Source organism: Andrena cerasifolii, chromosome 5 (genome assembly GCF_050908995.1).
Source record: "Andrena cerasifolii isolate SP2316 chromosome 5, iyAndCera1_principal, whole genome shotgun sequence".
Lineage (NCBI taxonomy): Eukaryota > Metazoa > Arthropoda > Insecta > Hymenoptera > Andrenidae > Andrena > Andrena cerasifolii.
In genome coordinates this window covers 15,278,479-15,294,700 of record NC_135122.1, presented here as the reverse complement: position 1 = coordinate 15,294,700, position 16,222 = coordinate 15,278,479, and the positions used below count along the sequence as shown (strand labels likewise).

The 16,222-nt window shown below is 46.8% G+C and overlaps 1 protein-coding gene across 3 annotated transcripts in view; it reads right to left on the bottom strand.

The window, feature by feature from the left end:
* Window positions 1-331: 331 nt before the first annotated feature.
* Tei (irregular chiasm C-roughest protein teiresias) overlaps window positions 332-16,222 on the bottom strand; it is a 283,055-nt gene continuing 267,164 nt past the window's right edge. For all 3 annotated transcript variants that reach the window (XM_076812332.1, XM_076812333.1, XM_076812331.1), the window contains 2 exons: window positions 6,964-7,142; window positions 332-2,583 (listed from right to left, as the gene is read on the bottom strand). In XM_076812332.1, coding sequence (XP_076668447.1) covers window positions 2,350-2,583; window positions 6,964-7,142 — 413 coding nt within the window. In that variant the 3' untranslated portion in view covers window positions 332-2,349. The remainder of the gene's footprint in view (window positions 2,584-6,963; window positions 7,143-16,222) is intronic.

The following is a 16,222-nucleotide window of genomic DNA, read 5'->3' as shown; positions in this document are numbered from 1 at the left end:
ATACGCTTTCTCTCTAATACATACGTACTGATGAAAAGTAATTGGTCCTTTAAGCAAATGTTAGCATGGGGTACAGCAGTCTTAAAATTTTTTAAGGAATTGCTTATTTCGCAAAAGCAATTGCTTCTTTTACTCATTCGATTGTAAGCAATTCCTTAAAAACAATTAAGGAAAAGCGATTCCTTTAAGCAAGGCAGTTTAGGAATTCCTACAAGATAAAGCAGATGCTTGTGTTTTTATTCGCATGAATTTAAGCAGTTCCTAGTGAAATATTAAGGAAAAGCAATTGCTTACACTTTACTCGTTAGGCTCAATGAATGCGACACAGGCATATTGTAAATATCATTTATTGGACTTTTAGGCGTCATGGGGTACAACGATTACATCACGTTGCTTATTTGTAACACCTAAGCAATTCGACAGAAATGAACGGAAAAAGGAGACGTCCGATTCTCGTCGTTGCGTGGACCAAAATGAACGGTGAGAAACGATACCAGGTATTTTCGTCTCGCGTCTACGAGCAGCACCGACACCACCCGCGCGAATTAGGCGAACGATTAGAAACGGGTCTACGCATCGCGGCGGTCGGGGTGCGACTTGTTACAAAAATTAGGAACCACTGCGTTTACAAAACATTACGCAACAATATCGGTCCGAAGGAACTGGAACGATCGAAACCAGACGCTATTTAATTTGCCTCCTGCCTACCAATCGAGGGGATCGAAAGGGTCGCGAATCATTTGTCCGGGGCAAAGACGCTGTCGCGCTTTTCATCTTTTCTTCCTTCTCGTCTTATTTATTTTTTGTCTCCGTTGTTCGGTACAGTCATCGTTGATTTTCTTTCGCTCGGCACGGCCGCGGTAGCTGGTTAACATCCTCGTTGAAAGCGTCCGACTCGACATCCCCGTCGGAACTAACGATGATCACGTACGCGACACATCCAGAGGGGGGTGAGGTGGGGAAGGCGAACGAGAACTTATGGCTAAATAAAACTTTATAAAAATATATCAACGAATAATAAATATATCTCTAACAGCGTCACTGTATAATTCGTCATACATAGCCGTCGCGGTGCACGATAGCCTATGCATTTACAATCACTATATACACGCTATTTAGTACTACTTACCTAAAATAATATACAACAATGTACTTTGTTAATCCTTCCTATTTTTCTCTCTTTGGAATATTCTTCTTTTTTTGTTGTTGTTGTTGTTGCTTTTATATATACTTTTAATTTGTTTCTCTCTTGGTGTCCTTAACCGTACGCGTAGTTTATTTCGTCCCTCTTTCATTCGTTTCCCCGTTGCAAATTATTTAACCCCCACCTACGCGTCACGCTATCGCCGCAGCGAATCACGCGTCGAACGGAAACATCGTTCGCCTCGCGATGGCCGCCAAAATCCCGGCGAACCCGAATGAAAAATTGGTCTCCTGCGCGGCGCACGCCTGTCCTGGGTGGCTTTCGTTCTCGCGCGTCGCTGTACCTCGTCGTCGTGTCGTTTCCCTTACAAATAAACTATACAAATATTTACACGTGCCCCGCGTGACGCGTTACCTCTAAGTAATTCCCATAGTCGCGCCGAGAGCCACGAGTGTACCCCCGCGTCGAAGGCTCGCCAGCTAGTTTACAAAGTCCTCCCTCGCCCCGCGCCCGCGGTAAATCCTTCTTGCCACACAGGGGCGCGCCCATTCCCTTTTTAAGGCCCGAGAAAGACATCGGCTGCGTCGCGGTGAAAGCTCGAGCCGCGGGTTCTCGTGTTTTCGAGCACACAATTAAACACCACCCAATTCACGGTCCGACACGTCCGCCCCAGCAACCGAGGACTCGAAGAGGAACAGAAAGGGTTCACCTTTGGCGACCAAACGGAACACACGCGATCGCTGCCGCGACTCGAGCGTCTGCTCGCATCGTCGCGGCAACTCGGTAAACCGCAGGAGTATCCAAAATGTCTGGCGACGAGATACACGATCAAGGAACGTCGAGGGGCCGGATTATCGTCGTCGCCCGGGAGCCGGGTCGGCAACGGCGTCGCCGATAAAAGGCTCCTCGTTTAAGCGCGGCTCTCGCCTCCTTTCTCGAAACGCAAACACGCTCCCGTCGACGCGCGTCCTCGCCGAATTCTCGTCGCGCGCCGGCATCCCTTGGGGAAATATTATTTCGCTTCTTTGCCTATCCACTTTTATATATTATGTACAATGATCGAAGCTCGTCGCGGAAATACTGACGGGGTGGCCCTTCCCCCTCCCCCTTCGTCGCGAGAGGGGGAAACTTTGGTGTTCGTTCGATTCTGTTGCTGGTTCTTAAGGATGCACGCTCGACGTGGCCGGTTCGGGGCGGCAGGATCCTCAGCGACGGTGCTCCTGCAGGATGGCCAGCGCCAGGCAAACCGAGAGGCAGGCCAGGCTCGCCGACCGGAAGTGAGCGTGACTGTACTCCGAGGCCCGTGTCACGTTCAGCAAAACGGAAGCGTCCGCGATCCCTTCCGACGAGCGGACCAGGAGCAACCATTCGCCAGCGTGCGACCACTGGATCGTGTCGAAACTCAGCACCGTCCTGTAACAGGACTCTGTGCCGCCGTCCTGCAAGGTAAACAGGAAGACGTGACTCATTAACCTGCTTGATAATTGCCACTGGTAATCAGCTTCCGGGGACGGTCTGGGCTAGGTTCGAACGAGGTGTTTCAAGGCTTTCGTTCCGTGAATGTTGTATAGGATTTCGTGGGAATTAAGGGGCGAAGCCCTTTTTTTAGTTTTTAGTGCATTTTAATTTAGTTTTTACTACATTTTTAATAAAATCGTTTAACATAAAATTTTCTTTATATATTTTTTATTTCAATTAAGAATGCCTGCAGCGTTCCTGAATAATCACAGAGTTTATTAATATGCTCAGAATTGGGGATGGAAATTCGCAAGCGAATTGTCGCAGGCGTTCTTCTATTTCGATGGAAGGTGGTGCATTTTAGCGCCACGGGAGCGAACGAAAATGGTGAACCAATAGTCCCCCGAAAGTTAATACCGTCGGAAATTAGAATACGATTATTCCAGGTCGCGGAAGATGTCATAGACGCAACTTTGAGCGTAGCTTTTCGAAGTCATTGAAGCACAGTTCTCATTAGACCCGGAATTTAATAGTTCGTACCGACAGATTTCCGTTCGAATGCCGCCCGACTTCCTCCGCGGGGGAATGTTTTTATCGCGCGATGCTCATTAACTCACTACTCGATAACGTCGATTCAAACCGTCCTCCTTATCTGCTACGATTCCGCTTAAGGTTCTTACGCTTAAACTTTCGCGTGAAAGTTCCGCGGGAAATAGAGAACTTCCTGCGTCCTCCTGCGTTCTCGCTTCAGTGGCCCCTATCACCTCTGATTTCCATCGCTTTTCCCTACTTGACTTCTGCAGCTCACTTTCTTTCATACAATTTCCACGCTTCTTGCGCGTTCGCGACAAAGTCGAGTATATTAAATCCACCGATTTCGTAACTGACAGAAGCCGGGACATTCGTACGCTGAAAGTTAAATATGAAAAGTGCCGATCGAAATTGATCTCCAGCATGCGGCGATGGAATCTCCGCGCCCCTTTAATTATTTGCACTCGGTACGCGTCTATCTGCAGAACGAAATTAAAACAGAAACCGGATTCATTTAGTTCTCTCCGTTTGATCCAGCTCTTCCCGGTGATATTTCGTCCTACAATTCGGAGCAGACGTCGTTGGAAGTCTCGCGAATTTTTCGCATGCAAGGAGTCGCAGTTTCTTGCTCCATTTAACTTCACGCTCCTCCCTCGTTGTTTCTCCCTCTCTCTCCCCCGGGTAAACTACTTTCCCCGGCTCCTTGTCTCCTCCATTCATGGAAGCACCCCCCTCCATTCCTCCTCTAACCTTTCGTCGTATTATTTGTTGTTCCCCGTCGTGCTTCCACGAGTGTCTCCCCTTATCATTCACCCATTTATTGCAATCTATTTCGCACTGTACAACGCGACTTAAGAGACTCTTACTCCGCTCGGGCGAACAAATCTGGTGTCGAAAATGACGAAAATACTGCGGGTGGCTTACGTCACAATTCATGGACGTCATTACCCATTTACTACAGGTATCGTGTTTATAAGCGTCCGCTCGAATAACTTTCATCGTTTCGCCATTACTGTGCTTTGAAACTCGCGACGGGTCGTATGGAGTTAGGGATGATGCTGGTAGCTTATTAATTTTTCGCGGCAGAAGTTGCTCGGAATAGTTAGGTAGCCAGTATCGACGCTGTGGCATTCAAAACAGAATCTGGGTCGAAATAACTATGCTCGTCGCAACACGTGCACGCCGTCGAGTCTCAGCAACCGCCCCCTCTATCCCGAACCCCCTCGTCCGCCCCCAGCCGCCTGAACCCTCGCCGAGGAGCTGCAATTCCACGAATTAATTACCCCGCTACTTGCAGCCCCGGATAACAAGGGATATAGGGAACGAGGCGGGATAAATCACGTACTAACTGCTATCAGTCGTGCTCTCGGTGTACGTCGCGGAAATTTCGCCGCCCCCGGGGTCGCGCGCGAACTTTCGATGAAATATCCGGGGTTCGGCGGCCCCATCGAGAACAAAAGTGCTCGGCTTAGACGGAGGGGCGGTGTTTCTCGGTGTATTTGCACGCTCGACAACGGGGGAACACGCTTGAGGAGGACGAAGCGAGCGAAAGCAAACGCCACACGGCGAAACGTTTCCGCAGGAAGATTGCTTGGCGCGAAGCGCATCGCGAAAGTAACTCCACGACGTTCGAGGGGATGTCCATGGGAAAAGGGAGCTTCGGTTTTGTGTCCCTTCATCGGTTTGGTAATGATATAATATTTGAAGTATCCATTATTCAAGAGGGATGGCAAAGTTTTATTGCATCATTTTTCTAGGACACGTTTCTTCGAATTCCTCAACGTCAATCGTTCCTCTAGGAGGCGATTTAAGGGCGGTATTCTCGGTCGCTACTTATTGTAGCTCCAAAAATAATTTTTTTACCAAATGCTAGATCTAATTAAAAGATGTAACTTTTGTGTTTAAACTTTCTTTCTATCTATTACAGTTCGCGAGTTATAACAGAAAATCGGGAAATAACCGGATTTTCAGGGGTTAATTTCACCCGTTTCGAGTGAATTTGGGCAGCAAACAGAAATTGCGTGGTAATCAGGAGGAAATCCCCCGCGTATTCACAAAGTTTCCGAATTTTTGGAATTTTCGGTTTCGGGATCTTCCCTTGCGAGAGGCAGCGACAGGTGCGCAGATGCTCAAGTAATCAAAGACGCCCCAGCAGTCGCGATGAGATCCGTAATTTCTCCGATGGAAATGGACGAAATTAAACAGGGCGCGATCGCTTTTCGTTAAACGAATTAAGAACGTTGCCGCGCGGAACAAAGGGGATTAAAAGTTAATAAAAACAAAGGTAGCACAGGTGCATTAGCAAATCCCTCTAAAGCTACGTTGGATTCTTTCCTTCTCCACCGTCCCCAGCCACTGCTCGTCCTCCTTCCAGTTCCGCGCGCTTTGCCGTTATTCCTGATTCCTCGGAAAAACGGTTAATCCGTCTTTTGTGCGGCCATCCAGCCTCCCGCTGGTAGGAGGAAGGAAAGAGGAGTAGCAACAGCGAAGCCGCGGAAATGAAATAAGCGCGAGCCCACGCCGCGCGAATCCCGCGTCGCGTTTTATTCGTTCCACGCCGCAGTATGCAACGCGGTATGCAACAAGCATTCCGTGTCTGCGCAACAACCCCCACCCCCCCCGTTCTTCCCTTGTCCCGATCCTTCACTCCGCGGGCAAGAAATCACGCCGCGCGTTTAATTGCTTCGAAACATGTGTCTATTTGGCGACGCCGCGACGCGAGTGTAATCTTCAGGATCTTAGAAGCTGCTGACGGCTCAATGATTCTCGAAGTTAAATTGCACTCGCAGCGGCTGGCGCGCTTCTTCGTTGACCTTGTTTCAGGGAAGCCCCGTTCCCGAGATCGTTGTCGTTCCGACGATTCCGGCATTTGTTGGGATTAAAGCGACGCTAGTGAATCTGCGAACTCTTTGCTCGGCGAAGGGATGTTTATGCTGCTCCGCTGGTGGAAATCGTTCTATCTCGAGCCTTGTGTAGAGTGCCGAACCACTTTGTATTCTTGTTGTAATTAAAACTCAACGCGATTAAATGTCATCGTACCGGGAAGGGCCGAGGGAAGACACTTTAAGGGCCAGACCTTCCGGTCTAGAGCCCCCCAAAATAGGTGATCTTTAGGAATTAATTAAAGGCAAACTACTATATATAATTTAATGGGACTTTATGCATTGTATTAAGGATGTCTTAAGTTATAGAAATATGTTTTTTGTTTTATAATTAATCATTGCAGACGGTACTGGGGAGTCGTTAAAGTCAAGGCGTCAAAAAGTTCATCCAAATCGGTGGGACATGTATCTCCAAAAGTTATTATCCGATTCGACTGAAACTTTTTTTATTTTGAAGAATATACTTCTGGCTAGGGGGGAAACCAGAAAAAAATACAACAATAACTTTTTTTTTAGAAAATAACCACACTTGAAGTTTGAAATCACTTATTCCCTATATTTGTCACCCTTTCAGCTGCTTTGAAAATTATAAATTTTCATTTTTTTGTAAATTTTTCTGGTATCCCCCCCCACTAGTCAGAAGTGTATTCTTTAAAATAAAAAAAGTTCCAGTGAAATCGGTTAATAACTTTTTAAGATACAGGTCCCACCGTCTTGAGAACACTGTTTCGAGAAAAACACGTTTAAAGTTTTACGTGAGTGCCAAGTGTACCCATGCATTTGCCGCTACTCAAATGCCTATAACTTCGAGAATTTTACGAATTTCAACAAATCCTTTTAAACACGTATTCCTAAAATGTTGAACATTCGAAAAATGAAATAAAAAAAAAATCGACTTTTAGACCGGAACCTCCCCTTAAGGGTTTGCAGAAAAAATCGAAACGTCACCTCGATAGCCAGTGCCTGGACTCCGTCTCTGGATGTGGCACCGGGCACGTAGACGTTCTCCTGGGATGTCCAGAACACCTTGGTGTATCTTGGCTCGGCGCAGAATTCCACGATAATGCTCAAAGGTTCGCCCTCCTTCGCCGTCACCGTCTGACTCGGCGGATGAACCATGGGTCGACCTGCAACAAAAAATTCACAAACAATCCGCTTAACCCTTGCTTGAACCACTGTGCGCGCCCCACTCTTCTGGTCATAGATTCACCACCCCTGGGTTCCGCTGTCGTAACCCACCCCGCGCACCAAGCTCTCTCTCTCTCTCGAGCTTGTGCAGAGCTTTGTGTCTTGTTAACTGCGAAAATATCTCAGCGTGTATGTAAACGACGTAATCTGCCGTAATTCCTGATAAATTACAACAACCACGTGTCTCTCCGTCGCGACGCGACACCATTGGGTTTCCGTTTTAGATGGAAATTAGTTAAACCGATTAAAGGGGAAATTGGAACATAATAATGAAGCACAGTGACGCTATATGAAATTCGCTATCATCGTTAATGTAATTCCTAAAACAAGTATCGCGAATATTTATTTCCTTGAATGCGGTCGATTTAAGTACGTTGAAGTTTAAAGTCGTACGCGAAGAGACGAGAATAGACGAGCGCTTACGCGTTCGTACAAACGCTCCCCAGGCATTTCGTGAGATATTGGGGCTGGATGCTGTATGAGGGGCGCGACAAATTTATTTACTTCCAATGCCGCAGGTTTTCAGCGTGCTCACTTTTTCCACCCTAATATTTATAGTGTGTTTTCCATGTTTACGGGCGCGATGGTATCGGCGAGGGTTTTTTTTTCTCGCGTCGACTCGCGGCGAACAAGCAGCGGAGCTTTTGATTTACTCGTTCCGCGGGGCGTCCGCGATCCCTCGCCAAACACGGCCGACAATCGATGATCGAAACTAGACTCGCCCGCGTGACAATGCGGCTGGCAAGCCTACAGCGATGTTCCATCGACCTGCATGCGCGCTGCAAATTGCAGCCAACGCTCCTCGATTTCAAAGCCTCAAGGCGATCGTGATTTCCAGGCTTCAACCTGGTCTCGACAAAATATCCTCTTGCCACTGGCGGCGACAGCTCGCCCTGCAACGTTTGCCGCGAGGAAATACGTTGCTGGATCACGGGGTCGATGGGATCGCGGGACAGGGATAACGATTCCCTTGATTTGTTCGCGTTTCAATGTTATCGTACCTACACCTTGTGTTTCGCCGAGGATATTCCATCGTTTTTGAATCGCTGATGGGGATTACGCGGCGCGTTCTCAATGGGATATATCCTTTAGAGGAATTATATCGTCTGAGTCTGTTTAAGAGGAAAATACGTGGAGAATTCTGGTGTTACAGTGACTTTGAGTGGATAGATGATTCTATCCCCGCTGGAGCATGTAAATAGTCGATAAACAAGTTCGCGAGGTTGTGGAGATAGTAAAATTAACTTCTAATCTGTAACAGGTTTCCCCGGGAACTGATTCGTTTGAATTATCATAGTTAAGCAAGTGTTACGTTTCTTTTTAATGAAACTCGATAATAACACTTGTTCCCGATGTCGATCCGAATAGCGCTGAAGCTTTAAATTCCTCGAGCACCTAAATTGCTCGTGATCGATCTTCCGATACGAAACAACGAAGAGGATGAGAGTATAATTCACTTGACGTTCCAACGTTTTCCATTAGCAATTTTCTCGTGCAATCGAAAGGGATTGGTTTCTATATTTTTAAATAAAATCCCATTCTTAATAATCACTGGAAATTACTGGCTAAATGAAAAAGTTTAAGTTTCGAGCGAAGTTTAAAGTCAAGTTTATTCGTACGAAATGCTTTGAAGCTTCTAAAGCATATTTCATTACACACAGACCCTCCGAAATAGTCGCTCATTTCTGTCTGAATGTATCAACATAACGATGATACCTTATCACATATCATTAGCCCCATCGACAGTGAAAACACTGAGCCGCGTGAAATTTAATCTGCCAAATTGCTTCCTAAGTGTCATCGCCACGAAAGTTCGTCAGAATTATGCTTAATTAGGATCCGTACGATATCGCGTAGACTACGACCTACGGAAATATCTCCGACATGTAGGAACCACCTGCTAAATTCTCTGAACTCTCGTACACCATGCCCTCGAACATCTTACTGTCTTACATTCGTAGGTAGAGGGCATTAGAAACAGGCACGGAAATGCAATGAAAGCCATCAGAGTCTAACCAGAAACAACTGCAGTTCATTCCAACGAACTCATATATTTTTAAAAAAAAAAGGAAAAGCCACTCACTCCGAAACATTAAACATATTAAGGGGTCATGCTCAGTCAGGAGGATAATATAATATAATAAGTAAATTCTTTTGAATATTTTATTTTAGATGATTGATTTTCGAGCAGCAGTGGTCACCGCAGAAGCCCTTTTTTTAGAGAAGCTTCGAGTGATAGAGAATAACTTAGTTATTGCTAAATATTTTTAAATAAAAAAATTACGATGCACGGTACTAGATGCAATGCTTAAAAGGAAAAACGATTTTTTGTGAAATGTGTTATAGCTTTTGAGTAAAAAATTTCCAAAGACCACCCTTTTTTCGGCCTCCCGACTGAGCATAACCCCTTAACAAAAATATGTAAAATCAAGCAGAGTCTACCCCCTCCCCTCTGCCGCTGCACTACACCGTTCTTACGACGCCGTTCCCCGTTTATTAATTTATTAATTAGCGCAGTCTGCCGTGAAACATCGTGCACGTGCTGGTAGCTCCATTAGATCTCTTTGAGAGCTGCAGTGTCGCGATATAGAGACGCGAAAGAACCAACCCACAAGCCAAGCCTCCGCTCCTCTTGCACTCGACCGTCCCCACACGTTTTGTAGCCATCGAGAGGCTTATCGAGACAATCGTCGAACGAATCGTCACTATGACGAACTACTCGATGTCGTATCAGTAGCTTTGTTCCTGCACTTTAGCTAATTGAAGCGTGGGTGCCGGGTTAGCCCTGGCGATTGCCCGTCTCTCTTTCGCCACTCTCTCGCCGTTCCGTCCGTCCCTGCCCCTCCGTCCCTCCTTTTAGCCTTCGTAGCTCTCATCTGCATGGATTTCCTGCTTCGTAAAGCAAGCTTTCTGACCCTGGTTGGCCCATCTGCACCGGTGAATAGAAGCGGAACAGTACACTCGGCCGTGGCTGCTCATGAATATTCCTACGACTGAAATTACTGGAATACCTTCGCCCGCGCCTCTTGTTTCTGCGGCCAGGGCGAAAGCGCAGGCTGCCTGTCTCTTTTCCGCGCCTCTCTTCCATCAAAGCTGGTCCCCCGCTCTCTCGCCGCGCTGCACCGCGTCTGGCATTCGACCGATACCAGAAGAATTAATAAAAAAAAAAGAAAAGATGAAAATGCGGTCGCCTACCTCGTCGGATTCCACGGTGCAGTGTTTTCGTTCTTGGCTGCGGTTGGGCGAAATGCCCGACGATTTTTCCACTCAATAGTGACGATTAGTAACAAGCTCTTAAGAACATGCAAATTTTGCCCCCATTTTTCTGTTAATTCGCGAATGTTTCTTCGTGTACGGTAGAGGATCTCTGAGAGTTACGCCTCGATCTTCGTTGAATTCTTTGCAGAAAATTACAGTGGATGAAGTATGCAGGTTTTTTTCTTTAGTATTTCAGTGCTTTCTGGTCTTCCGTTAAGGGTTCTCGATGAACCTATTTACGCTCGAAAGCGGACGTTCTACAAGGGCGAGTGAATGGTTGACTTGTACTACTGATTTCACTAAAATTATTTTTACAGGAAGTTTAGAGGGACAAGTTGAAATCCGTGTGAGGTATAGTATCAATAATCTTCCAGCGCACGAGTGAGATTTATTTACCAATCACTTTTTCATCCAAATTTCAAAATAACTCTCGTCGTCGTCCGTTGACAATGTCGTGCTTACTGTTCGTCTTGAAATCTGAGATGAATTATTTGCCCTTCCTTTGAGACGTCCTCGAAAAGTCGCGAACATGGGCATAAAGGAAAACGCAAAGTAACTGTGGGTCGTTTTTCCTGAATTTTTTACAAGTGCCGCGGAAGCCCCGCCGCCGCATGTGACACACACACGTGGCTCTGCATTATGCAAATCGGTGTTAAGCATGTGAAGAAATTCCAGATCCTCCGCGTCCTGGTTGTAATTTAAAATTCTCGCGGCTATGAATAAGTGAAGCGAGGGAAATAAACCGCGAGAACTCGCTGAAATTGTTGATTCGGGACACCGCCAAGGAAAAACGATTGTAGCCCGTTTTTCAAGACTTCGCGTGTACGCCGGCGAATTTGGACGCGCGTTAATTTGAAGCTCTATTGAGACCGTGACGAAATTACAAGCCATTGGGGACGTCAGGTAAAAACGTTACCTCTGTGTTGAGTTATTCTTTAAGGAAGGATATCGTTCTCGTCACGATGCTCCTATTCCGCTATAAATGGATATTTTTATTCGCGATTTTTTTTTTACGATCTTTAAAGGTGATAGAATAAAGCCACGAATGTGCAGAATGATACGTGCAGTACTTGTTCCTTTTTTTAATTCCCAAGAAATTAAATTTTTCCGTCTTCAGGAAGACCTCTTAAGGGGACCTTCCGGTCTAGAGCCCCCCAAAATAGGTGATCTTTAGGAATTAATTAAAGGAAAACTACTATATATAATTTAATGGGACTTTTTGCGTCGTATTAAGGATGTCTTAAATTATAGAAATATATTTTTTGTTTTATAATTAATCATTACAGACGACACTCGGAGAGTCGTTAAAGTCAAGGCGTCAAAAAATTGATCCAAATCGGTGGGACATGTATCTCCAAAAGTTATTATCCGATTCGACTGAAACTTTTTTTATTTTGAAGAATATACTTCTGGCTGGGGAGGAAACCAGAAAAAATACAAAAATAACATTTTTTTTAGAAAATAACGACACTTGAAGTTTGAAATCACTTTTTCCCTATAGTTTTCATCCTTTCAACGTCTTTGCAAATTATAAATTTTCATTTTTTTGTAAATTTTTCTGGTATCCCCCCCCCACTAGTCAGAAGTGTATTCTTTAAAATAAAAAAAGTTCCAGTCGAATCGGTTAATAACTTTTGGAGATACAGGTTCCACCGATTTGAGAACTCTGTTTCTCGAAAAACACGTTTAAAGTTTTACGTGAGTGCCAAGTGTACCCATGCATTTGCCGCTACTCAAATGCCTATAATTTCGGGAATTTTACGAATTTCAACAAATCCTTTTAAACACTTATTCCTAAAATGTTCTATCGCAAAGGGAACTCTACTTATCCACCCAACGTCCCCACACCACGGAATCCTTCAATATCACGCTCAAACTGAGAACCATCCACTCGAAACTCGATGTACCAAAAAATGACTGAAAACGGCCAGGCATGCTCGAAGCTGAAACGCTGAAGCGTCGTGAAATCTCGTTATACCTGCCATGTTTTACCGCGAGAAAAAGACGAGGAAGAGAATTCGAGCTCATCTCGATTGAGTGACACGTATTTTCGCGCGCCAGAAATGCTATTTGTCTGCGGCGTTTCGCCGCGCGGCTAATCACTGCGCTATCAACGATGGCCACGCTGACGAGGGTGTTGGTTATCAGGATGTCGGCGAGCAGAAGTAGCGATGAGAACGCTGTCGCGGTTTCCAGGGAAGAGGAACGTACACGCTCGGACAGTCGAATTCGCGGAGGGGTGAGGCTGGCGAACGAGCTGCGTTCCTGAAAAGTGCCTCTTAGCAAGTTAAATGAGCCGTGGGCGATGGCTGGGACGGCCACAGTGATTCATTTCTGGTGCCGTCGCGGAAAAAGTTTCGACAAGAACGACCGTCACGGTAACGAATCTCCCCGTTGCTATCCACGCGACGACGCCAGCGACGATTCGACTAGCGTGCTGCACTTTGTTCCTTCGCGAACTTCGATCCGACGAAAACTTCGCGGCCGACTTCCTACGGAAACTCCGATCCAGCAACAGCAATTTCGCCAGTTAGTCGATCGACGACGGCCGCTTTCGTTTATTTTTACGGCGCGGCGGTACGAGGGGTAGGCACCACCTACCCTCTGTCGCTGGGAGAATGCGAGCAGCGCGACGGAACCGCGTCATTGGTAAACAGGGGGGTGTAAAATTAACTCGTCGACTCCCGGCGACTAGGAAACTCGCGCTTGCGAGCTTCTGAACGCTCGAAGTCCACCTTCATTTCCTACAACGGAAATCAATGCGCTTTACGCGTGGCAGAAGTTCTGTAGAATATTTCAAGAAATCCGACGATATCGAGCTGTATAAATGGTCTCATTTTCTAAAAGAGAATCGCCGGGATTCAAGATCGCGCGGCAAAGAGCTCCTTTGATGCATAAACTTTTCATTTTACGTAGACGCGAGGAGTGCTCGCGCAGGCCGAACGGGGTGAAAATTCTGCAGGCAGAGGTGTTTGCGGAAACGTGGGAAATTTACTCGGTGAAAGATTTTTTGCCGCAGCGAGCACGCGCGACGCTTTCGACTTTCGTTTAAAAGCCTGATGCTCGTGACCTAGCCGCGCGGGAGCGCGGGTCGATGGGAGGATCGCTTGTTTAATTACGCGGGGTATTAATCGGGCAACGATTCCAGCGAATCGCGATAAAATCCCACCCCCCTCCCCGTTGTTCCCCTTTTCATATCATTACTGGTAATTTTGCAAATTGCATCGCACATTTTTACCGCGTCGGGCTTTCGGGAACGGGCCGTTAAATATTCCGGGCTGATTAATTGCCGTGCGCGAGCGTGTTCCCGTAATAACGCAATTTTTAAATTAGCCCCGGAAGCATTACCACGCTAATTAAACAGTTTTTACGCGGGCCGCGAGAGCCGTTCTTCTCATTAGCAGCTGCATCGCGGGCAGAAGGGAATGGCGGGACAATAACTTGCAGGTTGCGTGAATGGAAGTAAAAATGTTTAGATTAATCGATCGCTCGGCCGAGGGGTGATCTTATCTACTTGGCGGGCTGGCGGGCAGCCTGCGGTGGTCGAAGGAACGGCCGATGCCTGACGTGGCACCGTCACCGTTCCACTTTCGAAAATGCCGTTTCGATTCAAAAGCAATCTGTGCGTGAAATTGCCAGCGCGGGGATAACCGAGCACGGATGGACAGGGAGGGAGGGAGGACAGACGATGAAACGAATTACTTCTACGCCGGGCCGAGCACGCGTAACAGCTTGCTAATTAATCGATTAATTTCCAATCTCGGGATCAGAGGCGCGAGTGGCCGCCCCTGGTCTGCTTTGCTTTCCACTCGCTTTGTGTTATGACACGATGTCTTTGCTTTGCCGGCAATGGTCCGGGGAATTCCGCAGCTCGACAGCTGATGAACGCTTTCGTTACTTCGAAATTGCCGTTTGATTACTCTTGGAATGAAATATCGATCGCTGTTCGAGGGCGTCAAGTTTCGCGAGCGTTACACACGGGCGATTTTCCACAGTTAAACATTCCAAGTGTATTCCAAGGTCGTTTGGAAGCTTCCACTTATCCTCACCCAGCAACTTTTCACACAGCGGGGTCCTATTAAATTAATCCCTGCGATCATCATCAAGAATATCGACGACGTCCATTGAAACTCTTATCCGAAACATTTCTCCACACCAGCGACACTCCCGAAGAGTGTTCACGCGGATCGATTTGAACGCGCCAACCTGTGCTTCTGAAAACGCATATTCGCTCGCAGGTAACAGCGTCCCCAAACGTCGAACCTCCCGTAGCGGACTGATTTTCCAAAGATTGCATTATCAAGTTTCCGCGAACGACGTTGCGATCCAATTCATTTCAGCCCACTTTCCTCCGCGAGTCTCGCTTGAAGCGCGTTTCCATAACGGGCACGGTCCGCCTTGAATCGTAATATTTCGCTGGAGACGTGCGCATTTAGCGCGCGAAAAGGCGTGTAATTAGATCGCCCCTTTGAGAAGGGTCGAGAAAGGGGGTCGACAGTGGTAACCCTCCCCCCTTACCCAGGCAGAGCTCCGCCATGACAGACGCCTGCAGCGTTTCGCCGAGAATTTCGGGGCCAGAGGTTGTTCCCAGTATTTTAATGAATATCGAGAACAATACGGAGATAACTGCGGTCTAGGCTCGCGCGCTGAAACAATAGCGCCCTCCCGCGAACATTATCGCCCGGTTTGAATGGCCGTTGATTCTTATCGCGTCGCGGTACATGTAACCAAGTGAATCCTCGGCCCGGATAACGTCAGAACTTTCCAGGATATATCGTTCTTCCCGGCGGAGCAATCTCGAACTTGCTTCACCCTCCACGGCTTTTCCGCAGATTCCGATGCAATGTGAAACATCGTTCGTCGTTCTTTTATTCTTTCGCGGAAATCGACGTCGATACGTCCCTCCTACCCCCCCCTCCTGTGGTACACCATTTCTTTGACCGGGGAGGAATTACATACAGGGCGCTACGCGAGCTCGGGGGATGACGGAATGAACGCACAGTAGGAGGTAGTGGAGAACGTTCTTCGTCACGTTGTTTCGGAGCCGCAGATGTCCCTTTAATTCTTCATAGAGCTTAGAGCGCGTCCAAAGACAGGTAGTCTTTCTCTCGTCGAAATTTCATGGCGCGTCAGGAAAGCCCGGTTTGCGGTGGAAGGGCTGACCAGCGATGCCCTGGGCGTCCTCCTGAGTAAACTCCGGGGCACAGAAACGAGCGGGAAGACAAATTGGGGGTCTAGCTGGCCCCTCGAGCTTTCAATTTGTCCTAAGTTAACAGCGACGCCGGACGGTCGCCTTGTATCACTGGCCAGGCTTTAGGGATTTTCGTTTTTCTTTCGCCTACCGAAAACCGTATGCGCGCGGCGAAGCTTCTCCGCGGAAAGTGACTCCCCGTAGCCAGGCGTGTTAAGGGGGAACACCACTGTGACGGCCGGAAAAGTAAGCCATTGTTAAGAATTTTTTTCAGGAGTAATATACAGTTTTCATAGAAAATTTTGATTATCATAAAAAAAAAATGAAATTTAATTTCGGAATTACTGTTCCATAGTTACATCTTCGACCACCTCGCGTGGGGTGGTCTAGAAGATTAATTAATATATTAAAATTTATGGATGTTTTTGTATTTATTTTTTTTTGTATAGTCTCTTAAGACAGCGTACTAAAGGTAGGTAATAACAATTTTTTATGAAAACTGTAAATTATTCCTGAAAAGAATTCTTAAAAATGGCTTATTTTTCCGGCCGTCACAGTGGTGTTCCCCCT